Genomic DNA, 27,996 nt, shown 5'->3' with positions numbered 1-27,996 from the left:
ACTCTTCCGTGGTCACACAACGTCATATGTTCCAACGCTGCTTCCTGGCCGGTCCAGGCACGCAGGCAGGGAGGCGCCTCAAGGCCCGCTTCACACCGGACCGTTATTCGCCTTGTTTTGTCCTCTGCTGCTCCAGAACCGGGTTGCTGCCTGCTGCTGAGGAGCTGCGGACGGAATGGGCGAGTGAACCGCGGGAAGAGTGGAAAAACCTGTTCGGCTGTTTGGTTGGTAGTAGTTTGTGGAGGAAATGTTGATGGTAAGATCATTTATTTGTAGTATCTCTAGAATCAATCTATGAACTGTTTTTCTGCGTGTTTGTATTGGGAATTTAATCCAAACTCTAGTTTCATTTCAATCATTGAAATGTGTTCCATTATTGGGAGCTATAAGATTATTTTTTTTTGCTCCTGGGGAGATTTTACTCAGAAGCAGTGATGGGAAGTAACGCAACTGTGTAGATTTTTCAGTACTTAAGTATTCGTTTTTCAGACGACTTTTTCATTTTACTCCCTACATCTGAAAACAGATGTTTGTGTGTGCGTTCTCCTTATTACTTTGCCAAATTATGAATATTACTTTTTCCAACCCGATGATGACACTTAGTAAAAAGAAGTGAATAGAAAGAAGTGAAGGCAACCTGGGTTGATTGTGATTTTGGTTCGTCACTGGTTGTTTGTTTCTATGTGCCTTGCGATTGGCTGGCGACCAGTTCAGGGTGTATCCCGCCTCTCGCCCAGAGGCAGCGGGGATTGGCTCCAGCATGCCCGTGACCCCAGGGAGGAGAAGCAGTACAGAAGATGAATGAACGACGGTGTAGTGGTACATTCGCCTGACTTCGGTGCAGGCGGCATTGGTTCAGGCAGGGCCGTTTGTTTATATGTGCTCTGCGGTTGGCTGGCGACCAGTTCAGGGTATACCCCGCCTCTCGCCCAGAGGCAGCGAGGATTGGCTCCAGCATGCCCGCGACCCCAGGGAGGAGAAGCAGTACAGAAGATGAATGAACGATGGTGTAGTGGTACATTCGTCTGACTTCGGTGCAGGCGGCAAGGATTCAGGCAGGGCCGGCCCTAGCCAATGTGGCGCCCTCGGTTCGATTTCATACAGCCCCCGACCCCTCCACAACGATTTAAATAAGCTTACAAAAAAGTCAAATACCAATAGGTTTTTTTTTTTCAAACATTGCCTTAAATTCAAAAGATAACATGCCACACAATTCAAAATATAAAATAGAACATTTTCTTCATTTCATTTCTGTATCGTTACTGCCATACATATAATGCGAGTCACTTGCTGTTACAACTAGGGCTGCAGGATATTGGGGGGCAAAAACGACTGCGATTTTTTTGTTTTTTTGTTTGTTTTTTGTTTTAAACCTGCGATATATATATTGTGATGGGAAATAATACAAGATCAGTGCTTGGGAAATTTTCTACATTTTCGACACAAACTAGTCCAAAGTTCAGTTCATCGTTCCAAAAACGAACTAGTTCAGGTCATAGTTCTTAATTCAAAATTTTTAACTCAGTTGACCTGTCCAAAAACTAACTAAACTGAACAAAAATAATAAAATTAAATTTTTTTAAAAAATATAAACACTTTTGTTTTTACTCCCATTTTTCGTGAGCTGTTGGCCTCGTGTACAAAGACTTGCGTGGATTTCTTACTGAAACAAGGCGTACGCTCAAATCCAGAAAACGTCGTACACACAAAAATATTCAGATGTATGAAACTCTACGTACTCATGAATCCAAGCACATTTTCTTCCAATCAACGTGGAAATGAGCGCACATGTTGGAGTAGCCGACTCCTCCTCGTCCACACCCACGTTTAAATATGCAAATCATATTTAAATGAACCCTGCACCTAAGATCCCGATCTCTGCATGATCAGGAAAAAAGGACAATGAGCAAGGTAATTAAGAAAAATCTTTTTGCTCAATGAAGTGGAGTGGAGTGAAGAAAATCCTCTTTGGCATGCTGTGCTCTGGTGTTAACAACTCGCGAAAGAGGAGTGAGTGGGACAGCGCGTGTGCGGCTGTCAATGCTGTGGAGACAGAACAGCGCGCACACTTTGAACTAAAAAGGAAGTGGTCAGACATTAAGGTGGATGGGAAGCGGAGGACAGCTGCCCACCGCCAAAGTGTGGCCAAAAAAAGGCGGAAGAACCGGCGCGGAGGGCCTCACGCCGTTCGAGGAGACAATCGCTGCGATCATGGGTGACACTAATCTTTCTGGTGGTGGGAGCACATGGCAGACTCTGATTACTCCCAAGGTAAAAATACCATGTATTTTCATAACTCACAACAGATGTGTTCATGCAGTAACCTTGGGTTATGGTATGGGCAGGCGTGTGTTATGGGCAACGAACAGGTGCATTTTATTGATGGCATTTTGAATGCACCGAGATACTGTGACAAGATCCTGAGGCCCATTGTTGTGCCATTCATCCACGACCATCACCTCATGTTGCAGCATGACAATGCACGGCCCCATGTTGCAAGGATCTGTACACAATTCCTGGAAGCTGAAAACATCCCAGTTCTTGCATGGCCAGCATACTCCCCGGACATGTCACCCATTGAGGATGTTCGGGATGCTCTTGATCAGCGTATACAACAGTGTTCCAGTTCCTGCCAATATCCAGCAACTCCGCACAGCCTCCAAGAGGAGTGGACCAACATTCCACAGGCCACAATCAACAACCTGATCAACTCTATGCGAAGGGGGTGTGTATCACTGCGTGAGGAAAATGGTGGTCACACCAGATACTGACTGGTTTTCTGACCCCCACAATAAAGCAAAGGGCATATTTCAGAGTGGCCTTTTATTGTGGCCAGCCTAAGGTACACCTGTGCAATAATCATGCTGTCTAATCAGCATCTTGATATGCCACACCTGTGAGATGGGATGGATTATCTTGACAAAGGAAAAATGCTCACTAACACAGATTTAGACAGCTTTGGGAACAAAAATTGTACCGGCATTACCAGATAACAAGCAACCCTTTATTGCTCAGTGACTTTTTTTCTCAATGTCTTTATGTCTCAAAAGGTTCTCTGTCAATTGCCTGTCTGTTGTTGTACTAGAGCGGCTCCAAGTACCAGAGACAAATTCCTTGTGTGTTTTTTGGACATACTTGGCAAAATGAAGATGATTCAGATTCTGAATATTTGAGGGAAATGGCTTTTTTTTGGGGGGGGGGGGTGAAGTTTTAGATCTTGGAGTCCAACTCACAAAAACTGGGAGCAAAAACAAAAGTGTTGGGTTTATATTTTTGTTCAGTATAGTTCTTTTTTTTTTTTTTTTTTCCAATATGATGCTGATGGGCTGTTACCCTCAAATTACTGGCACTTCATTTCCCCATTGTTGACACCAATTTAGTCCACACTTGTAGCCAGCTGCAGCTTTCACTCTACAATCTCAAAAACGTGAGGAAAAAGCTTGAATGGTGTTTTTTAAATCAAGGAATTAAAACAAAAACAGAACTTTTGTCCTTAATGTGCAAACAAAAACACAGGAACGATGGTGAAAGGACATTATTAACTTTGCATTCCTCGCAGCTCTGGCTGAGTATATTTACAAAATATTTTGTCTTTTCTACTCTTATATTACAAAACCAAATTAATTTCGTATTATCACAGTGTGATCGTACAGTGTTAACAAAAGCATTCTGATACAAATAATAATTTTCTTCGTAATCAATTTTACAGTTATATACTGGATTACAAAAGAACGCATTCACTCCCATTTACTCGCACACTCACACAGCTGCGGCGTTCCTGCCTACAATAGTCTCATGCTGAAGACCGAAATAGGAAATGCAACATGCACATTCTTTTTATTAGCATGTCCAAACGGGGTCCCTCCGCTGGTCACTGTATATTACAGAACACCAACACTGGAGCAGACCCCCCGATGTGACTATTGCGATGCTCAAATAAAATATCACGCAGCCCCAGTTCCAATATCTCATGCGACATACCATAAGTAGCAAGTTTGTCCTATTTTGCCCCTCTTTTTTTCTTCCCTGTGTTCTGGACAGCTGTTTCCAGAGTTCTCGAGGGTCACATCAGTAAATTTGCCACTATCCCAGCAGAGAGCGAGCAGTATACCAATCAGTCAGATGAGGGAGTATTTGTTATTATCATTTGTAATCATATTGGGCATTTCTTTAAATTTGAATATGTTTTCCACGTTAAAAGTTAGTTGTCAAGTTATTGCAAACATGTACAGTAGGGCTATCACTATCAAATCTTTTTTGAATCAATTCTCAAATTGATTGAATATAATCGAACCCCCCACTATTACAAAAAAATTCATTTGTTTCTACTACTAACATGCATTTTGTTCTCATTTATGAGGCATGGATTTCAATCCCTAAACTGCATATGTTGGTACTGGGTGTATGGTATAAACTTGGTGTACAGAACTTGAGACAGCAAAATGCTAAGCGGTTAGCAATCGCGATTTGCATTAGCATGCTAGCGATTACCATTTTAGGTCAAAAAACGCTCAACTACCATTCAGCTCACTCATACTTATGCTATATGTACATTACACGTCTAACTGTCTTAAAAACACAGACGCTCCTTTGTTATGTTTGGCAAGGTTTGTCATTGACCCAACACTGCTTCGGTCTGCAATAAATTCCGGTGGCGCGGGCATAGTTCCGGGGGGAACTTTTTTTATTTTGGTCCCGGTGGATCTTGAGGCAGAAATTCTGTGTCGACTTATTTTTGAAGTTATTCGATTATTTTCTCCGGCCCTAATGTGCACCTTTACCACTTGAAAGAGATTGATTCAATGGTGGAAGATTTCATCTGGATCTGGAAGAAACATTTTCCTTTGTTCTTTTTTATTTTTATTTTAGTATTCAGTAGTTTGACATCAGGAAATTTCATTCCTTACATTTGTCTTTAGTAATGAGGTGCTTTAACTGCATTTGCATCTGCATTTTAAGTATATTTAGGATGTTGAGAAATATCTCCAAAAATAAGAAAATGTGTTGTAAATAGGTGTAAGTAGTATGCGAGAACCATCCATCAATTTTTCCGTACTGCTTATCCTCACTAGGGTCGCAGGCTTGCTGGAGCCTATTAACTATAAACGCAAGCGTTTACTCTTTGACCCCCCCCCACCTTTCAAAATTAATTACGCTTTTCTCCAAACCAATGTACGCTACTTACAGTGGGTACGGAAAATATTCAGACCCCCTTACATTTCTCACTCTTTGTTTTATTGCAGCCATTTGCTGAAATCATTAAAGTTCATTTTCCCCTCATGAACACATTCAATATCCATGTTAATTGGGAAGGCTTGCAGTGAATGAGTTAATGTACACACAGCACCCCATATTGACAGAAAAAAACGGAATTGTTGAAATTTTTGCAGATTTATTAAAAAGGAAAAAGTGAAATATCACACAGCCATAAGTAGTCAAAGCCTTTGCTCAGTATTTAGTAGAAGCATCCTTTTGAGCTAATACAGCCATGAGTCTTTTTGGGAATGATGCAACAAGTTTTTCACACCTGGATTTCGGGATCCTCTGCCATTTCTCCTTGCAGATCCTCTCCAGTTCTGTCAGGTTGGATGGTGAACGTTGGGAGACAGCCATTTTCAGGTCTCTCCAGAGATGATCAATTGGGTTTAAGTCAGGGCTCTGGCTGGTCCATTCAAGAACAGTCACCGAGTTGTTCTGAAGCCACTCCTTCGTTATTTTAGCTGTGTGCTTAGGGTCATTGTCTTGTTCTAAGGTGAACCTTGGGCCCAGTCTGAGGTCCTGAGCACTCTGGAGAAGGTTTTTGTCCAGGATATCCCTGCACTTGGCCACATTTATCTTTCCTTCGTCTGCAACCAGTCGTCCTGTCCCTGCAACTGATAAACACCCCCACAGCATGATGCTGCCACCACCATGCTTCACTGTTGGGACTGTATTGGACAGGTGATGAGCAGTGCCTGGTTTTGTCCACACATACCGCTTAGAATTACGGCCAAAAAGATCTATCTTGGTCTTATCAGACCAGAGAATCTTATTTCTCACCATCTTGGAGTCCTTCAAGTCTTTTTTTTGTGTTTTTTTGTTTTTTTAAGCAAACTCCTTTGCGGGCTTTCATGTGTCTTGCACTGAGGAGAGGCTTCCGTCGGGCCACTCTGTCATAAAGCCCCGACTGGTGGAGGGCTGCAGTCCCATCTCCCGACTGCATCTCTGGAGCTCAGCCACAGTGATTTTTGGATTCTTCTTTACCTCTCTCACCGAGGCTCTTCTCCCCCGATTGCTCAATTCGACTGGACGGCCAGCTCTAGGTTCTGGTCATCCCAAACGTTTTCCATTTAAGGATTATGGAGGCCACTGTGGTCTTGGGAACCTTAAGTGCAGCAGACATTTTTTTTGTAACCTTGGCCAGATCTGTGCCTTGCCACAATTCTGTCTTTGAGCTCTTCAGGCAGTTCCTTTGACCTCATGATTCTCATTTGCTCTGACATGCACTGTGAGTTGTAAGGTCTTATATAGACAAGGGTGTGGCTTTCCTAATCAAGTCCAATCAGTATAATCAAACACAGCTGGAGTTAAATATATGATTGTCACAGAAAAGGGTCGGAATACTTATGGTTGTGTGATATTTCAGTTTTTCTTTTTTAATAAATCTGCAAAAATTTGAACAATTCTGTTTTTCCTGTCAATATGGGGTGGTGTGTGTACATTAATGAGGAAACAAAATTAACTTAAATGATTTTAGCAAATGACTGCAAAATAACAGAGTGAAAAATTTAAGGGAGTCGGAATACTTTCCGTACCCACTGTATGTTGGCTAAAAGAATCCTCTGTGGCGTATGCTTTGTGTCTTATGCCTGCCTAAAAACTATCAGCTTCTGGCTGTCAATAAATTGACCTAATCTGAAAAAAAGCACATAAAAGTAACTTTTTTTTCCAGTTGTTATCATTCTTAATTTTTCTTACTCAGTTCACAACCTATGATGCTGCCTAGCTCTTGAACGGCAACATGCACCAAAACGTTTGTGTGTGCAGTTTTTTTCATTTGTACCAAGTTATCAAAACAGGTAATGTAGTGTATATAATTGCGAGTAAAATTTTGTTTTAGGAGTCTCTATTTTTTTACCAGAGTTGAAGAATTCAATCAGTACTTGGACTTTACCTGTATTTTTTCTTTTATACAAGTACAGTAGCTGTACTTAAGTTGCCTACAGAGTGTGAGTACTTTTGTCAGCTCAGGCAACACTAAAAACAAAAACCTTCATAGACATGCTGTCTAATCAGTATCTTTTTTTTTTTTTTTTTTTTTTTAAATCTCGTGTACAGTATTTGAGAGAAATAGGCCTTTTAAGTACTTGATGTATCAGATCCTCAAGTTCAGCTCATGAAAAATAAGAGAAAATCAAGCAAAATTATTGCAATTTTATTTTTGTTCAGTATAGCTTTCATAACAAGCATAAATGTATGTGAAAATGGAGATATATCCATCCATCTTCCATACTGCTCATCCTCACCAGGGTTGCGGACGTGCTGGAGCCTATCCCAGCTGACTCTGGGCGAGAGGCGGGGTACACCCTGAACTGGTCACCAGCCAATCGCAGGGCACATATAAACAAACAACCATTCACAGTCACATTCACACCTACGGGCAATTTAGAGTCTTAAATTAATCTACAGAAAAATAAAATAATAATAAGTCAATTCACTTGTTCTTAACTTTGTGTACACATGCTTTTACCCATCAACATAAAGTATTGATATACAGTATAGACAACAAAATATGAACATGAAATCAAATCTTACTACATATATTTCTAAAAAATGGATTTAATATACTGTACTGCAATCACTCAAAAGCTTTACGATTCCTAGATACACGTGGACAAAATAGTTGGTTCCCCTCTGTTAATGACAGAAAAACCTACAGTGGTCACAGAAATAAGTTGAATCTGACAAAAGTAATAATAAATGAAAATTAACCAATGAAAATCAGACATTGCTTTTGAATTGTGATTCAAAAGAATTACAGTATTAAAACAAATAAAAATAAAATTATGGTACCCCTAGAAATTATAGTAATAATAATAATTTGACCATAGGGGCATCATGTTCAAACAAGGTGTGTCCTCGAATTACCATCACAAGTTTCTTCAAACTTGTAATCAGTCAGTCGGCCTTTTAAAAGGGTGACAAGTAATCACTGTGCTGTTTGGTGACATGGTGTGTACCACATTAAACATAGACCAAGGATGCGAAGGAGAGCGTTTTCTCAGGATATTAAAAATAAAATTATAGACCGGCACGTTAAAAGTAAAGGGTATAAGACCATTTCCAAGCAACTTGATGTTCCTGTGACGACAATTGCCCATTAAAAAATGTAAGATCCATTGGACTGGCGCCAAACCCTCCTGTACATTGCCGCAGGAAGAAAATTGATGACAAATTGAAGAGATGGATAATATGAATGGTAACAAAAGAGCCAAGAACAACCTCCAAAGAAATTAAAGTTGAACTCCAAGTTCATTGTACAGCAGTGTCAGATCGCACCATCTGTTGTTGTTTGAACCAAAGAGGACCTCATGGGAGATGACCAAGGAGGACACCAATCCAGCCATCCATTTTCCGTACCGCTTATTCTCATGAGGGTCGCGGGCGTGCCGGAGCCTATCCCACCTATCTTCGGGCGAGAGGCGGGGTACACCCTGAACTAGTCGCCAGCCAATTGCAGGGCACATACAGTATAAACAACCAACCATTCACACGCACATTCACACCTACGGGCAATTTAGTCTTCAATTAACCCACTGCTTCTCAAATAGTGGGGCAATATCCGTGAGACCCTGAAGAACATGATTTGTCGTACTAGAATAAAGTGTAATTGCACATCCACTGCAATAGATGGCAGTATATATCTCTTTTGTACTTTCTTCAATGTTTATAAGCATAAGATTAGATTATCCTTTATATACAATGTTATATAGAGGTGTGCTCGCGGGGGCTGCGGGTGGGCGCAATTTTTTTTCTTCTTCAATGGGGGGTCGTGACAGAAAACAATTGAGAAGCACTGAATTAACCTAATGTTTTGGGGATGTGGGAGGAAAACCCACGCAGGCACGGGGAGAACATGCAAGCTCCATATGGGCGAGGCCGGATTTGACCCCGGGTCCTCAGAACTGTGAGGCCGATGTGCTAACCAGTCGGCCATTGTGCCACCCCAAGGAGGACACCACTGTTGAAAATAAATCCCTAAAAAAAGCAAGACTGGAATTTCCCAAACTGCATGTTGATGAGCCACAAAGCTTCTGGGAGAATGTCCTATGGACAGACGAGACAAAACAGGAACGTTTTGCAAGGCACATCAGCTCCATGTTCACAGATGCAAAAATGACGCATGCCAAGAAAAGAACACTGTCCCTACTGTGAAACATGGAGAAGGCTCTGTTATGTTCTGGGGATACTTTGCTAAATCTGGCACAGGGTGTCTTGAACCTGTGCAGGGTCTCAAGATTATCGAAGTATTCAAGAGAGAAATCCGCTGCCCAAAGTGAGAAATCTTGGTCTCAGTCGCAGGTCATGGGTCTTGCAACACGATAATGACCCAAAACACACAGCTAAAAAAACTCAAGAATGGTTAAAAGCAAGACATTGGATTATTCTGCAGTGACCTTCTATGAGCCCTGACCCATAAATAGTTTGATTGCAGTGAATGCTTCAAAAGGTTGTGCACCAAAATATTAAGGGTACCATCATTTTTGTCTAGGCCTGTTTCATGAGTTTGTTTTTTTTAAATAATTCTGTTGAAGCACAATTCAAAAGCAACGTCTGATTTAAATTAGTTCATTTTCTTCTTTATTATTATTGTTATTATTATTATTATTATTATTATTACTACTACTCTTGTCAGATTCAAGTTATTTCTGTGACCACTGTGGGTTTTTCTTTCATTAACAAAAGGGTACTGACAATTTTGTCCATGTGTTTAGGTAATGAGCAATGCACAAGTGCGCTTTGTATTGTAGGATGGAAGTTTGAACAAAAAATAAGTGCAGAGCAGTGAGCACAAATTCTGAGCAGAAACTAAGGATTGGATTTGTTTCTAGCATTAAAATATTGTAGCTAGCAAGCAAGCTAACATACTCTGTAGTGTAGGTAATAATACTGTATTCAAGCCTTCAGGTCTGATTTACACTATTGTTAACACACAAACTAAAAAAAAAAAAAAAAAAAAAGCAGTCCACAGCAGCCTCACAGATTACAATTTTTACTTTTGACACATACAGACCCTTTCCCAAAAATTAGAATATCATGAAAAAGTTTATTTATTTCCATAATTCCATTCAAAAAGTGAAACTTTCATAGATTATAGATTCAGGGCCCACAATTTAAACAATTTTAAGTATTTATTTGTTTATATTTTACATAATTTGGGCTTCCAGCTCCTAAAACCCACTAAATCAGGAATTCAAAACATTTGAATACTGTGAAGAAATCACCATTCTCAGTTTTTGAAGAAAAAAGAAAGAGATTAGGGTCACATTAAATACATCAAAACTTTCAAAACAATATGTTAACCTTTAATACTTGGCTGGGAATCCTTTTGCTTTAATCACTGCCTTGATGCGCCATGGCATTGAGGCAATCAGCTTGTGGTATTGCCTGGGAGTTATGGAAGCCCAGTTTTCCTTGATACTTGCTGTCAGTTTTTCATTGTTTTTGGATCCAGTAGCCCTCATTTTCCTCTTGATAATGCCCTATAGATTCTCAATGGGGTTTAGATCTGGCAAGTTGGCTGGCCAGTCAAGCACTGTGATGGCATGGGCACCAAACCAGGTTTTGGTGCTTCTGGCAGTATGGGCAGGGGCCAGGTCCTGCTGAAAGATTAAATCTCCATACAGATCCTCAGCGGAAGGAATCCTGAAGTCCTCTAAAACATTCTGGTAGACCGTCACGGTGACCTTGGATTTAAGAAAGCAGAGTTTACCAACATCTGCACTTGACTTTGTACCCCAAGTCATGACTGATTGTGGATATTTCACACTGGACCTCAAGCAGCTTGGGTTCTGTTCTTCACCCGTCTTCCTCCAAACCCTTGGACCTCGATTCCCAAATGAAAGGCACACTTTACTTTCATCGGAAAAGAGGACCTTGGGCCACTGGCCAACAGTCCAGTCCTTCTTCTCCTTGGCCCAGTTGTGACGCTACCTACGTCGGCTCGGGCTCAGAAGTGGATTGACCCCAGGAACCCGACAGTTGTAGCCCATCTCCCGGATGCGTCTAAATGTGGTGTTTTTTAAAACTGTGACTCCCGCCTCATTCCACTCTTTCTGGATCTCTGCTAGACTCTTGAATCTTCTCTGTTTGACAATCCGCTGAAGCCCACAGTCAATTCTTTTGCTGGTGCAACTTCTCCTGCCACATTTTTTCTTTACACTAAACTTTCCATTGATATTTTTGGACACAGCACTCTGTGAACAGCCAGCCTCTTTAGCGGTTAACTTTTGTGGCTCACCCATCCCTATGGAGGGTATCAATGATGGTCTTCTGGCCAGTTGTCAAGTCTGCAGTCTTCCCCATATTGAACCCAACTGAGACAATTGAACCAAATTGAATTAATTTAATGACACCTGGGGAAACCTGTGCAGGTGCTTTGAGTTTAGTAAATGATTAGTGTATGGCACTCCGTTTAAAACATTTATGGCCTGCAAAATTTGGGCTGATTTCTTCACAGTATTAAAAATTTTTGAATTCCTGATTTTGTGGCTTTTATGACCTGGAAGCCCAAATTATGTGGAAAATAAACAAATAAGTACTTGAAATTGTTTAAATTGTGGGCCGTGAATCTTTAATCTATGAAAGTTTAACTTTTTGAATGGAACTATGGAAATAAATGCACTTTTCCATGATATTCAATTTATTTGGAAAGGGTCTGTATAGTGAATTAAAATGCTCCTGTGCAAAAAATGTTTCCCCCTCTCGTAGGCTGGATTGCGCAACATTTTCTTTAGCATATATGTGTCTCATCTGCTGTCTATGTGATTGGTCATCTGCGCATCGACTGTTCAGCGACATGTTAAAAAGGAATTGAATTGTTTTAATGACAATAGAAGTGTACGGGGGACAGATGGGACAGGTTAAGAAAATTGTGATTATATCCCTGACACAGACTGACTTCATCCTCTCATCAATAGCTCCCATTTTCACACTAAAAAAGCCAACATTAATCTCTCTGTTATGTCTGCCCTAGCCCGAGTGAGGCAGAGCTGGTGGCTGTGGTGATGGTGTTGGACACAGGTGTGGTCTTCATGGATCATGTCAAGGGTGACAACTCTGAAGGCAGTAGCGACCTCTTGGACCTGAACAACTCCAAAACTGCCAAAACCAGCAGCAACACTAAAACCATGCTGAGACCTCAGGCTGGAAGGAGCAATGTTTCCAAGCAGAAGAAAGCCCCCCCAAACGGGTTCTTGGCTCAGAAAGACACTGACCATGTGGTAGAGAGCAAATTAGTGTCACAAACGTGTGCCACAGCCAGACCTCCACTCCGTCACCCTCTCAGCCTAGACATGACATCTCAGTGCCTGCAAAGGTCTCAGGAGCAGATGGCAGACAGGCGGCTTATGCAACCACCTTGGCGCAGCGGTTCAGCTGCCCCGTCGCCCCCTGCGCGCAGCCTGACTAGCCTCAGCCTGGGTGCTGGTGGTTGGATGCGCCGCAGTGAGAGCACATGTTCAGTCAACCAATCCCTGGGGCTGCGTGCTAAAAAGGGGACATTGCGACCAGCCACGTCTCTACCACACATCGCTAAAGCTGTGAGAAGCAGCACGCTGTCCCCATCCACCAGGCCGTGTCTGCTTATTGCCCTCAGGCCTCTGAACCTTGAGCAGGAGAAGCAAAAGTTCTTCCAGTGTGACTACAAGTATGAACCCCAATTTGAGTATGCTCAGCCGGAACCGAAGTCTGTGCTAGACAAATACAGCGAGGGCTCAGGCCTCTTTCTCGAGCAGGTACATCACAAGCTTACAAATGACTGATTGATAAGTGTACGTTAGCCTCGGGCTGTTTGTGTGTGACTGCAGGCTGTTGGAATCATGGAGTGCGTCCTGAAGAAGTTTGGCTCCTATGAGAATTTTGAGGAGGTCACAGGTGGCACTGTGCTTCCCAAGAGTCAGGTGTGGGCCACCGTGCGGAAATATTTGCAAAAGGAAGGCTGTGTGGGTGAGGTAAGTGCAAAGATCACCTGTGTCGCAACCACACACTTTTTTGAAACACAGGATCACCTGTGCTTTAATTGTCCATCCATCCATTTTCAACACCGCTTATCCTGGTTAGGGTCGCGGGACGCTGGAGCCTATCCCAGCTGACTTCAGGCGAAAGGCAGACTACACCCTGAACTGGTCGCCAGTCAGTCGCAGGGCACATATAGACACGGACAACCATTCGCACTCACATTCACACCGTCACTGAGTGGGAACTGAACCCACGCTGCCTGCACCAAAGTCAGGCGAGTGTACCACTACACCATCAGTGACCTGCTTTAATTGTATAAACATTAAATATAGATGAAAACTACTTAACGACTGTATCTTTTATGGCATGGCGGAATTCATGAAACCAAACTTTTTAGTAAAGCTATCGACTTTTAACCTTTACCACTTGGGATGCAATGACCACATTTATTTGAGACCGAGTATGAATACAAGTGTTTACATTCAAGTACAGGAAGTCCTCGAGTTACGAAGCACTCGACCTACGACGTTTCGACTTTACGACGCCCGTGCCTCGTCCGCCATTTTGTTCCAGCACCATAGTGTTTCTGCTTAGCTAGTGCATAGTGCTCGTCTGTGTTTGTGCGCCGGGAGTATCTTTGCCTTTTTCGCCCTCCTTTTTTCACACTCTCAGCAGTAATGCTAAGTACAACATCTTATTTTTTTATTTTAATTTCTTTATACGAAGTGTTAACCTTTCCCGCTACGGACACCTGACCGTGGTCGGGAGACGCAGGGGTTAACTCCTTTCTCTCGTTGCACAGCTGAGCTGGGTGGCGGCAACAATAAAGGCACGAAGCACCGATTTGCTGCTTTAATGGCTTTATTAGCTCCTCTGCACATTCAACTTCAACGGGTCCTCCACTAATCGCTAGTCTTCCCCGGTTGCTGTCACTACACTTGCTACTGTACACACTCGCACCGGCGCGCACTCCTTCCTCCTTCGCAGTCCCGTCTCACTCACACATCGACGCCCACGCCCACACACACTGAGCTTGCTGTCACAATCACGTGGGACAATACCCGTAACAGAAGTATTTCACCGTAAAATCCGACTTGCGCGGAAATTCGGATTTGAATCCTGGGTGCTCAGCCTTGTGCCCACTCTCGCATTTCAAAACATGCATATTAAACATTTATAGAAAAAGACAGAAAATATATATGTATATATATTTTATTGATAATGAATTTTTTTGGTCATATTTGCTGTTGTAGTAATCCAAAAGTAATGGAAAGTAATCAAGTTACATTACTTTAATATTGTGGTACTTGGATTACATTACTGACTACATTTGTTTAACAGGTAACTAGTAACAGTATTGGAATACATTGAAGTAACTCTCCCAACCCTTTATAAGGACGCACATCTGTCAACGGGATGTGTTTCTGGCCCCCCAAAAATTTACAGATCTATTGAAGCACAATTGTTCCCTTCAAGCCATTGTGATATAGAGCCCTAAAGAAAAGGAAAGGTTTTCCCCGTGTGGGACCATTTTGGTCTTATATCCCCCCCAATAGTATCAGCAAATAAGGTGCTGTGTTTGTTTTCATTTCCTTGTTTCATCCTGTTACTCTCAGTTTCCGCTTGATCTATCAGAATTTAAATCCATTTGAAAGTAACTATAATTAAAATGATTCATTTTATTTCTGATGGTTAAATGTGGCATTTGCTCGACTGAAATGTCCTAAAAGCACCTCCTCAGCACAGAGCAATCAAGGCACGGAAGAGGAGTCACAAACACGCCTAGAATAAACACAGGTGTACAGACATTTTACAACTTCCTCGTGGTTGCTTAAAAGTCTTACATTTTCTCCCAAATGGACGGGGTGCCTTATAATGCGGCACGCCTTATGTGTCCACCGAGTTCCCAAATCTGTAAATGTGGTTGTGTGACTTTAATGAGCCCTCCGCTTGACTGACTGGGAGCATTTCCTGCCAACACACTGCTTATATAGAGGAAGGCGGACGTGACGGAGGAGAGCACGCAGACGTAAATGGGGGAAGGGTGCGCGTGAAAGGACGCTAAAGGCACGCCCCCAGTAGGTATATAGTTACGGTATGTGCATCGGTTTGGCTAAGGACCCCTGAAAATGACACCTACGAAGAGACAAGTTTACGAAGCACAGTTTAAGCTGCAAGCTATCAGTTACGCAGAGAATTCAAGATCAACGAATCCATGGTTCGCAAGTGGAGGAAGCAGGAAAACGAGCTTCGCCAATTCAAGAAGACGAAGCTGAGTTTCCGCGGAATCGAGGCGAGGTGGCCCGAGTTGGAAGACCAACTCCAGCAATGGATTAATGAGCAAAGAACAGCCGGGAGAAGCGTCTCCACAGTCACCATTCGACTGAGGGCAATAACGCTTGCAGAAGAAATGAAAATCGAACATTTGCAAGGAGGTCCGTCTCGGTGCTTTCGTTTTATGAAACGGTGCCATCTATCCATCCGGACAAGGACTACCGTGGCGCAGCAATTTCTGGCGGATTACAAGGGAAAGCTGGCCATCTTCCGCTCCTACTGCAGTAAAAATATTGCCGACAGACACATCCAGCCCAACCACACCACCAACATGGACGAGGTGCCGCTCACTTTCGACATCCCGGTGAACCACACTGTGGAGAAGAGGGGGACCAACATGGTAGCGATACGCACAACGGGTTACGAGAAATCGGCTTTTACTCTTGTGCTTGGTTGCCATGGTAATGGACAGAAACTGCCACCTATGGTGATTTTTAAAAGGAAGACACTGCCGAAAGAAAGGTTTCCAGCCGAAGTCATCGTTAAGGCCAATCAAAAGGGCTGGATGGACGAGGAGAAAATGAGAGTGGCTGAGTGAGGTGTACGTAAAGAGACCGGATGTTTTTTTCCACGCGTCACCGTGCCTGAATGATCTGTGACTCCATGCGTGCCTTGTATGTGTTAAATACAGAAATAGACCCCGTAACTGAGACTGCGCCTTTTAATACGGTAGTTCCACCAGGTTGTCCTGTAATGGCCAGTGGTTCCTCCAGGTAGCGCAGTAGCTACAGTGATACATTGACTTGACTTTGGCTGTTCTGTTTTTACTCTGCTACTGCTCTGAACCCTTCTTCAACCATGCGTGGGCCAAAAAAAAGAAAAGTCGACAGTGAGTGCCGAGTGTTTAATATAGTATGAACTACTAAATACTTTTTCACTGACGTTCGGTCAAAAGCTGTATGTCTATTTTGTTAAGAAACCATTGCGCTTTTAGAGGAATATAACATCAGCTGTCACTTTTCTACCAAGCATGCTGATTATGCTAACAGCCAATCAACGCAGGAACTGATGGCTACGGCTCAGCGGTTAAAATCAAGCTTGCAGGCTCGGCAAAACACCTTTATCTGACCAACTGCCATCCAAGATTCGGTCACACAAGACCCTGAAACAGGGCCACGGAAGCTGCAGATGGAACTGATTGATCTCCAATGTGATACTGTCTTAAAAGAGAAGTTCAACTCTCAAACTGGATGAGTTTTATGCTTCATTAAGCGCAGACACATTTCCCAAAATCCGGAAGATGGCATAGAGGATGCCGGTGGTGTTTGTGTGAACAGACTTTTCGTGTGATGAACACCAAGAAAACATCCTACAGATCCCAGCTGTGTTCTTAGAATTGCCACAACAAAACTAACACCAGACTTTGATGCACTGGCAAAAACAAAAAAGGCGATCAACAAAACAACACTGTTCCCATTAAAAGTAAATCTTAAGTATTCACACTTCAATGCCTTTTTTCGTGTGTATTTTTGATATGTAAGCATCTGATCCTGGCTTGGCCCACCTGTCAAATTTTAAAAGTCAATGTGGCCCCTGAGCCAAAATGTTTTCCCACCCCGGCATTAGATGATAGGTCCATATTTAACTCAAGTATTGAGTGGATGAATTTGCTTTAATGATACAACTCAACTCGTTCAGTGACAGTGATTTTGTAAATAATCCAGTCATTTGGCATGGAGATGAACGGGCTGGACTAAATGTTCCAAAAAGGGGAATTGGTTTTTGAAGTATCACATCAAATAAGCACAACGAAGCAAAATAAAAACAAGTGACGATGCCCAGTTAATGCTGATGATAAAACCTGTTCTTATGCACACTTTGTGGTATTTTTTGCAGGTACTGATGGCCATTAAGGTTCAGTTTCCCAACATGTATGTATTCTAATTACCTAAAAAAAAAAAAAAAAGATTGGGGAATTTTTTAAAAGTGGTGATTGGATAATATTTTTGATTATTGTTTGGCGACCGACATAATAAAACCACATTTAAACAAACTATTAAATATCGAATTCACCTTTGCACCATTACAATGACTGTAGCTTGGTTGTCGTAATCGTGGGAACCCTGCACTTTCCAGTTGCACAAAAAAAAATAAAAAAAATAAGTTAAGCTGCCAACAGCATGTTTGAAGCACAAAAGCTCCATTGGTCCGATAGTTTTCTGTAATAAATAATGACTACTAAAACGCCGTAATAGCCGTCACTCAACGCTTCTATGATCGGCTCATTATTATATTTCTTTGTTTAATATCGCAACCTGCTAGCTTTGTGGAAGTCGTTACAACGTGTGGCGACATAGAAGTACGGACACGTTAAGTCGGCGATCGGCGTAATGTGGCCGGGACACATTATCACGGCCGTTGGGCAGACGGTGACCATCGGTAAGAATTTGCACAGTCGGTCAGATTTGACTGTTGTGTCCTAGTTCTAACAAAAATGCTGCTTGAAACTTAATATGATAAATTCAATGCATTTTTGAAGTGAATGTGACGGAAATGTCTCTTCAAAATTCCTATACTTCTCATAATGTTAAAAAATAATAATATACAGTATATTCACACCCGTGACCCTAATGAGGATAAGTGGTATAGAAGATGGATGGATTTTTAATAATAAATTGACATTTTTCTCAATCACACCTATATGGTAAACAACCAAAAAAATGTGTCTTTAGGTTGTGGTGCGTCTCTCTGACGAGCTGCTATCTCAGGCAGTCATGATGGTGGAGAGCTGTCGTCCCACTCTGACCATCAACCTGGCCGGAGCCCGTCAGCACTGGCTGGAGGGGATGCTGAGACACGAAATAGGTGAGCTTACACACGCTCACATCTGAATAAATGTCGGGTTTCCGTCATTTTCATTTTTTTCCCCTCCTGTTATTTGTTGCCAATTGTGAATTTCTTGTATTTTAGCACTACTATAGAGCTACCTGTTAAAGTCCCTGTAAAGGGAAACTAATGAATAAATGAGGCTTCAAACTTGTGAAAAAACAATTTGTCAAATTGTCTTGGCTGAAAAATGGTTACTACTTCGTCATGGTTTTCCTTTCGGTTCAGTAGACGTTGACTCTTATGAAAATCAATTATTCTTGTATAGTTAGGTTGAAACTGAAAGGATACCGTCATAGCAATGTTATAAATGTCTATTATTGTATTATTATTGAAATCATTGATTATTAATCAAATATATATTTGCTGTTCTATCTATGCCAGCGGCATTTAGTGACAGGCCGAAAAATAAATGGTCTTCCATTGGATGGCAAAAGATACAATAAAGCTGTGTATCCACTTGTTGCCATTCATACAACAGAATAGGTCACGGCTTCCTCCAACAATATCAGCTTCGTGTTCAGTAAAACAGCTTTGATATTTTTGATAATTTTTTTGGGGGGGTGGTTTACCTTGAGGTTTTTCGAATGTAAAACAGGTGCCTTGGCTCAACAAAGGTTGGGAAAACACGGATCTAATTCTCATAAATAAATGTCCTAAATAAAAGTCATATGACATCGATGGACTTTTTTTCATAATTCATATCAAATATGGGTTTTCTTACACTACAATGCTGCCTGGGAGCCAAAGAAATGCTAATAACAAGTATCTTTGCGCCGAACTTAAAGGTGTTGCACAATCTAGTTTTCTACGTAAGATCACAACACATTGACAGTGCCGCAAACGGACAGCTTAACCACGTTACCCAGAATTCAACACTGGCTCAAGCACGTTGTCGGGTGCATTCGAAAATAAACTTCAAGCGCGCTCAGCTTCACTCGGCATGGTTTGGATACTCTGAGCGCTGTTGGAATGTGTACACTCAGAGCAGCGTTGGGGTGTCCGATTGAATTTCCGAACGCACCGCAACCATATGCGCCGCCATCTTGGCTTGCATTACCGCTGTTAGAGCTACTGTTTATTGCTTCGTCACATTAGTAAATGAGGGGGCAGGGGTGGGGGGAAGAGTGGAAGTATATTTAGTGAGAAAAACGGTGACGTGTTAAATAATTTCAGCCGTTGTAGATAGATACATAGCTAAAAAGCTCCATATTATAGCTTTAATAGTAATTCATATGGTTTAATCTAAATTTTTGTAAATTGTCGGATGGAAACCACACAGCCTACTTAAAACACTGTTTACACGCAAACTTGAATTTTTCTGACCAAAAAGTTTCGTCTTTCCAGTTCAGTGTTAGTAGAACAAGATAACAACGGGCGATATTCTTGGCTGTTTTCTGCTAAGCGAAATTAATCTACCGCTAAATGGCATTATTGTTTGGTCTTAGCAAAGGTTTTCTCTCTGTGCTATTCTAGTTATTACAGTATTTGTATTGCAGACCAAGAATGTAACCTCTTTCAGTTGCAAATGTTTGCTCCACGTCAGGCACACATTATCTGCGAGGGGTCAACAATAGTTTTCAGCCATGGGCCACGGCAGAGGGCAGGAAGCAGTTTGGCCTCAAGCCTGCTAACCCCACTGAGGAGGGGCTGGCCAGCCTGCACAGCGTGTTGCTACGGAAGCAGCCATACCTGTGGCGCGCAGCTCTTCTTTACTATACGGTTTTCCATGCCGGCAGCATGAGCTTCAGCCAGCTCTTCAGTCACGTTGCTCGCTTTGTTCAGCATCCGGACGTCCGCTGGGAATACTGCCTGCGTGCCAAAAGGGGACAGACGGACACTTCGCAACCTGGTGAGAGCGCGCACATGCACACACACAGCGCTGCTGTAGTCAGAGGTGGCGAAAGTCGTGTACTCACATACTGGTAAAAGTCTCCTTTACTAGAGAGTAAAAGTTAAGGTTCGGACTTTGAAGTGTACGTAATTTTTACTCTCAATTATAAACACAACCCATTTTGATAACTTTGCACAACAACAACAAAAAAAACCTTCTTGCAAAAAAAAAAACAGTTTCCCTCTTTTATTAACTTACATAATGCACATACTGAAGAAGAAAAAAAAATCCCTGGACACGTGATCAAAACTAGCTCAAAAATAGCTTTGCTAATGTGAACTGACGAAGAAAAAAATGTTCCATTTGCTATTCATAAAAAAAAAAAAAAAAACAGTCTGTTTTCTCTCATCTTAAACAGAGAGAAGTTGGTGATTTTTAGGCTGGCACAAGACAAAGCATTCGACTCGAATCATTCTTGTGGCCGATAACGTCAAACAATTGTCTTAAATAAGCCATGGGTGAAAAATACTGCATCTTATCTTTTTTCCGCCTTAAGCCTCTAAAATCTCTGTCAATCCAGATCTCAACGGAGGTAAACTTTACCTCGCTCTAGTTGTGTCTTTTTGTTACATCGTATCATTACCCGCGTAGACTGAAAAAAGGTATTGAGTCACAAAGTAAGGAATAGAAAGTACAGATGTATCCGTTTTTAAATGGAGGGAGTAAAAGTGAAGCCGTAAGAAAAATAAATACTCAAGTAAAGTACAGATACCTTAAAAAAATCTACTAGTGTTTGTAGTGTACTTTGTTACTTCTCACCACTGACTGTATCGAATAAGATAGATATTGTATATGTTAAGTGAGACCATCATTAAGTTGTTGATTTCTAAGGCCTTTATTTTTATGCACCCTGTATGCTGTGCGTTAATTTGCAGGCTGCTTCAGTAAAGACCAGGTTTATTTAGACGGGATCCTGCGGATACTTCGGCATCGAAGGGACATTGACTTCAAGATGTTGACTTCGTTAGGAAAGGTCTGTGTCACTTTTATACATCCCACAGGTGAACAGGCTAATTGGGAACAGGTGAGTGCCACGATTGGGTACAAAATGAGCTTCCCTGAATTGCTCAGTCATTCGCAAGCAAAGATGGGGCGTGGTTCACCTCTTTGTGAACAAGTGCGTGAGAAAATAATCGAAAACTTCAAGGACAATGTTCCTCAATGTAGAATTGCAAGGAATTTAGGGATTTCATCATCTACGCTCCATATCATCATCAAAAGGTTCAGAGAATCTGGAGAAATCACTGTATGTAAGCGGCATGGCCGAAAACCAACATTGAATACCCGTGACCTTCGATCCCTCAGGCGGCACTGCATCAAAAACCGACATCAATGTGTAAAGGATATCACCACATGGGCTCAGGAACACATCAGAAAACCAATGTCAGTAAATACAGTTTGGCGCTACATCGGTAAGTGCAACTTGAAACTCTACTACGCAAAGCAAAAGCCATTTCTCAACAACACCCAGAAATGCCGCCGGCTTCTCTGGGCCCGAGCTCATCTAAGATGGACTGATGCAAAGTGGAAAGGTGTCCTGTGGTCCGACGAGTCCACATTACAAATTGTTTTTGGAAATTGTGGACGTCGAGTCCTCTAGGCCAAAGAGGAAAAGAACCATCCGGACTGTTATGGACGCAAAGTTCAAAAGCCACCATCTGTGATGGTATGGGGCTGTGTTAGTGCCAATGGCATGGGTAACATACACATCTGTGAAGGCACCATTAATGTTGAAAGGTACATACAGGTTTTGGAGAAACATATGCTGCCATCCAAGCAACGTCTTTTTCATGGACACCCCTGCTTATTTCAGCAAGACAATGCCAAACCGCATTCTGCACGTGTTACAACAGCGTGGCTTCGTAGTAGAAGAGTGCGGGTTCTAGACTGGCCTTCCCAAATGTTTATTGAATGTTGATGTAACACAGTGGTAAACATGACCCTGTCCCAGCTTTTTTGGAATGTGTTGCAGCCATAAAATTCCAAGTTAATGATGATTTGCTAAAAACAATAGTTTATCAGTTTGAACATTAAATATGTTGTCTTTGTCGTGTATTCAATTAAATATAGGTTGAACATGATTTACAAATCATTGTATTCTGTTTTTATTTATGTTTAACAAAACGTCCCAACTTCATTGGAATTGGGGTTGTAGAATGTTTGCTCTATACAAACCTTTAAACTGTGCCAACACAACAAAGACTAAAGAAATAACCTTGACCTCCAGCTTTACTCTGAGGATTAGGAATAATAATTATCCATCCATCCATTTTCCATACCACTTATCCTCACAAGGGTCACGGGAGTGCTGGAGCCTATCCCAGCTATCTTCGCGCGAGAGGCTGGGTATACCCTGAACTGGTTGCCAGCCAATCGCAGGGCACGAATAATAATGACGAATGAAATACTTTAGCTATCTACCTCATTGCCGACATGTCACCACATGTTACTGTTTGGAACAGCTATAATTTTCCTCGTGTGGTTTGAACAAAGAGTCTTAGTCATGAATGATCATAAATCTTATGATCATAAATGCAAACATACACAGACCCACTATTACGCAAGTAATACACCGTACATTTACTCCATAGTACTGTAGTAAGACGCCAGCATCAGCAACTCATGCTATGCACTTGCTACACTATGAAAATGTGCAAAGAGTCATACAGAGCACAGCTTACACTTACGTACGGTACAACACAACAAAAACGAAAACCAACGTCAGTAAAACACACACTTATTATGGGGAAACACAGAAAAATGTCCAACATTACAATTGATATGCAATTACCACAACTACAGTATGTACAACATGCTGCTAGGCATGCTGGGAAATCTGCGTCCACTTCTCTCGTATGTACTGTAAATATTAAGATACTACACGACATGATTTCCCCCCAAAATTGCGCAAAACCTTTACGCAATGATTTCCGGTTTGTAATGCAGTGCCTCCTGAGGGATCAAAGGTCACAGGCATGTAACGTTGGTTTTTGGCCTTGCCGCTTATGAGTAGAGATTTCTCCCAATTATCTGAATCGTTTGATGATGAAATCCCTAAATTACTTGCAATTGTACACTGAGAGAGGTTGTTCTTAAAGTGTTGGACTATTTGCTTGTGCATTTGTTCACAAAGTGGTGAATATCGCCCCATCTTTGCTTGTGAACAACTGAGCAAACATTCGCTTACATTTTTATTTAGTTTGAACAAAATTGTACACAAATTTAAAAGCAAAACAAAACAAAAACATGGTTCAAATGTAAACAAAAACCTGCGTATTAGCAATCGCTTTTATATGTATAAATAGTCAAGTTTCCCCACGTGTTCAACTGTGGTTCTTGTAGTCGAGGTCTGTGAGTCAATTTTTCCATTTGAAAGATTGGAGGCCTTTGATGGAATAGTCTCCTTCGCCTAATTTCTTCTTCTTTTTTTTTCTTCCAAAACCCAATCATATTTGTACATTTCCAAAATATATGTGAATGATCCACATTTAATTCCCCACAATCACACCAACATCTTTGATGTGTTTTTAGTTGCTTGCTTTTTAACTTTGAGGTAATAAAAAACCTTACAAGATTCTTCCAGGCAAATTCCTTCCACATCCGAGAGCAGGTAGTTGTTTTATGTATTCTCCACATATTTAGCCAATGTATTTCACTGATGTTGATATCAAATTCTGCCGGCATGGTGGACGACTGGTTAGCACATCCGCCACACAGTTCTGGGGACCGGGTTTCAAATCCTGGCCCCGCCTATATGGAGTGTGCATGTTCTCCCCGTGCCTGCGTTGGTTTTCTCCAGGCATTCCGGTTTCCTCCCACAATCCAAAACCAAAACCTGAACCTGGGTGTATGGACTGACAACATTCACCCCTGCAGGTGTCCTATGAAGATGTGGAGAAGCTGCGGCACTTGACAGTCATCAACAACCCCAGAATTCCACATTTCATGCGAGACCAGGATCGGTACCTTCAACATCTGGAGCACATCGTCGCTGTGAACAAAGTTGACGATTTAACGTTGCAGGAACTGCTTCCATAACCTCGTTGCACCACCTGTAGCTGGAGGAGCCGCGCGGAGGCCTCGTGCAATGGCCTGAATAGCACTTCATGATCCAGTATTTACAATGCTCTGAGCATTTTTTATTTATTTATTTATTTTTTAAACTGAATGGTACAAACAAAAAGGGATGTACACACTAGCACGTGTAGCTTATTCTCACTTTTGTCTAATGCATGTTTGTAAGGCTTTTACACACAGCCAAGTGTACTTTCAAGAGCTCTCTCACTCACCTTCACTCCCTCTTGCCAAGATGTTACCTCAATATATACCATAACCAACATATAAATGTAGAATATTTATCGTTGAAACCGATGCCTGTACAAGACAAATTGCTGCAAATTGATTTAAACAATCACATGTATTTATACAATTGTTTTTGAGGACTCAAACTGAATGTTACTGCCATTAGCTTTAAACATTATTTTTCAGATGTTTTTTTATTTTCCCTCAGAGCATCTTTATATTCTAAATGGACATCACTTTGAAATCCTTGGGAGGCCATGAATCTTATAAAATCAAGTGCCAGTGGCCTCGGGGAGGAGTTACAGTGTCAGTGTTATTTAGAGGATGCTTTGTCTCAGCATTGGTTTTGGTGTTCTTATCAATAAGCTACTGTGATGTGATCCTCGCTAGACAACAATACAACACCAAGCTCAAAGTTCAACCTTCTAAGAAAACTGTAGGTGAGAGGCATGATGCCATTTTTACACAGTGAGATTAACAACAAGGAAAGGAAAATGCCGTTAAAGGGTTGTACAAACAAATCTTGAAAGGAATGCATATGTTAGTACTGTGCAGGGTGCAGCCTCTTCTGTCAGCAGATGGACCCCAAGCTTTTTTAATGCCCATTTTAATAAGTTCTTGTCTTTATTACACCACACTATTAGAGAATTAATTTCAAACGTTTATTCCAAATCATTTTGATGTGTCCAAACTGGAGTAAAGAGAATGGTGTCTCTTATTGCCTGGATCACCGACTTTGGGGTCTATAAAATAATAATAATAAAAAGACACTTTGTTATGGTGCATAAAATAAATTGTAGGATTATAGATTTGTGGCTAAAAAATGTTCGACTAAATTACACTTCACAACTGTAGACTGGGGTTCAGTGCAATAAATAATACAGAACTCAATTTGATATGTTAAGCAACCAGGGGTGGGTGGGAGTATTGATTATTCAAAGAGCCCATGTCTGACAGGGGTGTGATTTTCAATCATGACACAGAAGTGGTGGGGCCCTAAGTGATAATTTTTCATTGGGGCCCCAAATCTCTGGCAGCTCTACCAGTACCCAACAAGATGGACAGGACACCGGCCCTAAAACAAGATGGCAGGAACGATCACACTGCTATCTTAACACTTGAGACACAAGCAGTGCATCCATGCGCTCAGCTACCTTTTAGCAAAACACCATGATCTCAAACCAGCGCTTTCACAGTAGTGTTTTTTTTTTGTTTGTTTTTTAATCAGCAGCTATTGATTCGTCATTACTGGCTGAGTGAGAAGGGGGCTATTGTTTGTCGTGCCTTTGGTGGATATCTCCTGCTCGAGCTTGTCATATGTTTCCACTGCTTTCTACTGTTACTGACACTACATTTCATATAACTGTCAGGTCAATTCATTTTGATTCAAACAATCCCTGGACAGTCTGGCAAGTAAACCAGGACACTACAAACAGGTTGGGGATGGTATCAGTCAGGCCTGCTCTACAGTAAACCAGCCATTTAATTTCCATGTGTTTGGCAAACAGATTTGACATTGTGCCTCCCCTCCCAAAGAAAAGAAAAAGGGAAAAAAATCGACCTCCAGTCTCATCAACTCACTGGAGAACATGAACTTGAATTTACAATTTATTTATTAAAAAATAAAAAAAACGAGACTTTCTCTGGCCTATTTTTTTAACCCCTAAATGAACACGCTGGTGTTGTGTTTGTTCTTAAAAAACATAGTCAACACTGTTACATCCCAGCCAGATTTGAAAACTTGGGCCCTTTTATGTAATGTTTACATCTACGCCTTGCTCTTCGCATGGGTTCACTCCAGCTCCTTCAACAATCATTCATCTTAGACTCAAACAGGTGTCCAAAGTCCAACCTGTAACTACTTTTCATTACTCCATGACAGTCTAGAAATAAAATTAAACATGGCATGCATCAGGGCATTACAATAAAGGATTAAAGAGACAAAATATATTTTTATTACTGGAAAAGGTAGAAATGTTAAAACACCTGCTTAAATTGTCTATAGGCATTAATGTGTCAGTCATGTGACTTGAGGAAAGCCTGGTGTTTGTTAACTAACTCACCTGGTAATAAATTGTCCTGCATAAATGTTTTGTTTACAGCATACGCCTGCAGCAAACTTGGCAGTCTTGAAGGTATGTTTCCTTAAAGATTTGTGAACTAGCTTGTGTTTTTTTTTTTTAACTAAACATTCTTTCCCGAACAGTGCGACACAGTGACCGACTGGTTAGCACACCTGCCTCACAGTTCTGAGGACCCGGGCTCAAGTCCGGCCTCGTCTGTGTGGAGTTTGCATGTTCTCCCCGTCCTCCGGTTTCCTCCCACATCCCAAAGAAAATGCATGGTAGGTTGATTGAGGACTCTAAATTTAGGTGTGAATGTGAGTTTGCATGGTTGTTTGTCTATATGTGCCCTTTGATTGGCTGGCGACCAGTTCAGGGTTTGTGTACCCTGCCTCTCGCCCAGAGTCAGCTGAGTTATACCCCAGCACGCCCGCGACCCTAGTGAGGATCAGCTGTATGGGAAATCGACAGATGGATGGATGTTTCCCAAACAGTACATTCACGAGATCCCAACACAAATGTTTACCAAAAAGGCTTTATTCTCTTTCAATATATTCTCTTCATCACAAAAAGAGCTTTTATACCACTCAGGGCTAATATTGGAACTAGATCTCTGGTCACAGCAGATGACAAGCAAAGCCTTACTGCACAATACTGGCTACATCCTAATCGAACAGTCTTTTGCTCAAACTGTACAACAGGTTGGAGTTGGAGACATGAAGGCTTGGCCTCGAATAATGCAAATCCAAGCAGCAAACGTTCCATGGATCTGGAGTTGCAGTGAGTGCTTGCTCCAGTATGGCTGGTGACATGGAGGCAGAGATCACGTTCTTCCTATAGAGGTGAAGAACAAAAACACTATTTAACTAAATAATTATTGATGTATAACTGAATGTTGCTGGGTCAGAGTTCTGAATTTTAGTTCAGTCAACGCTTTGACAATAACATACATACAAAACCACAAGTACAAACCCCAATTCCAATGAAGTTGGGACATTGTGTAAAATGTAAATAAAAACATACACAATGATTTGCAAATCCTTTTCAACCCAATATATTTCCAAAGGTGCTATTGACATGAAAATTTCACCACGTTGGGAACAACCCAAGTAATCCATACATACAAAGAAATCAGAATCATCTTTATTTCACCAAGTATGTCAAAAACACACAAGGAATTTGTCTCCGGTAGTTGGAGCCGCTCTAGTACGACAACAGACACTCAATTGACAGAATACTTTTGAGAAATAAAGACACTGAGCAATAAAAGGTTGCTATAATCTGGTCATGCCGGTACAATTATTATTATTTTTTTGACAATTGTGCAAAAAGATGCAGAGTTCTCTAGCAATGAGAGCA

The 27,996-nt window shown here is 41.5% G+C and overlaps 2 protein-coding genes across 14 annotated transcripts in view; one reads left to right on the top strand and one right to left on the bottom strand.

The window, feature by feature from the left end:
* Positions 1–21: 21 nt before the first annotated feature.
* kiaa0895l lies at positions 22–26,216 on the top strand. Of its 8 annotated transcripts, none has more exons than XM_061764793.1 (7): positions 22–256; positions 12,236–12,995; positions 13,068–13,211; positions 18,225–18,357; positions 19,925–20,230; positions 21,148–21,245; positions 24,149–26,216. In XM_061764793.1, the coding sequence occupies exons 2-7, from the start codon at positions 12,267–12,269 to the stop codon at positions 24,308–24,310; spliced, it is 1,572 nt and encodes a 523-aa protein (XP_061620777.1). In that variant the 5' UTR covers positions 22–256; positions 12,236–12,266; the 3' UTR covers positions 24,311–26,216. The 8 variants fall into 8 exon arrangements, with proteins under 8 accessions (XP_061620777.1, XP_061620776.1, XP_061620773.1 ...); XM_061764792.1 differs by having other exon boundaries at positions 21,148–21,296; XM_061764789.1 differs by having other exon boundaries at positions 21,148–21,684; positions 24,149–24,291.
* A 938-nt stretch (positions 26,217–27,154) lies between these two features.
* Positions 27,155–27,996, bottom strand: part of LOC133473227 (casein kinase II subunit alpha'-like) — a 61,497-nt gene continuing 60,655 nt past the window's right edge. For all 6 annotated transcript variants that reach the window (XR_009787006.1, XR_009787007.1, XR_009787005.1 and 3 more), the window contains one exon: positions 27,155–27,471. The gene's annotated coding sequence lies outside the window, so the exon portion shown is untranslated. The remainder of the gene's footprint in view (positions 27,472–27,996) is intronic.

Source organism: Phyllopteryx taeniolatus, unplaced genomic scaffold, assembly GCF_024500385.1.
Source record: "Phyllopteryx taeniolatus isolate TA_2022b unplaced genomic scaffold, UOR_Ptae_1.2 contig_24, whole genome shotgun sequence".
Lineage (NCBI taxonomy): Eukaryota > Metazoa > Chordata > Actinopteri > Syngnathiformes > Syngnathidae > Phyllopteryx > Phyllopteryx taeniolatus.
Note: the sequence above shows the minus strand (reverse complement) of the source record. Positions and strands in the feature narration are given on the sequence as shown.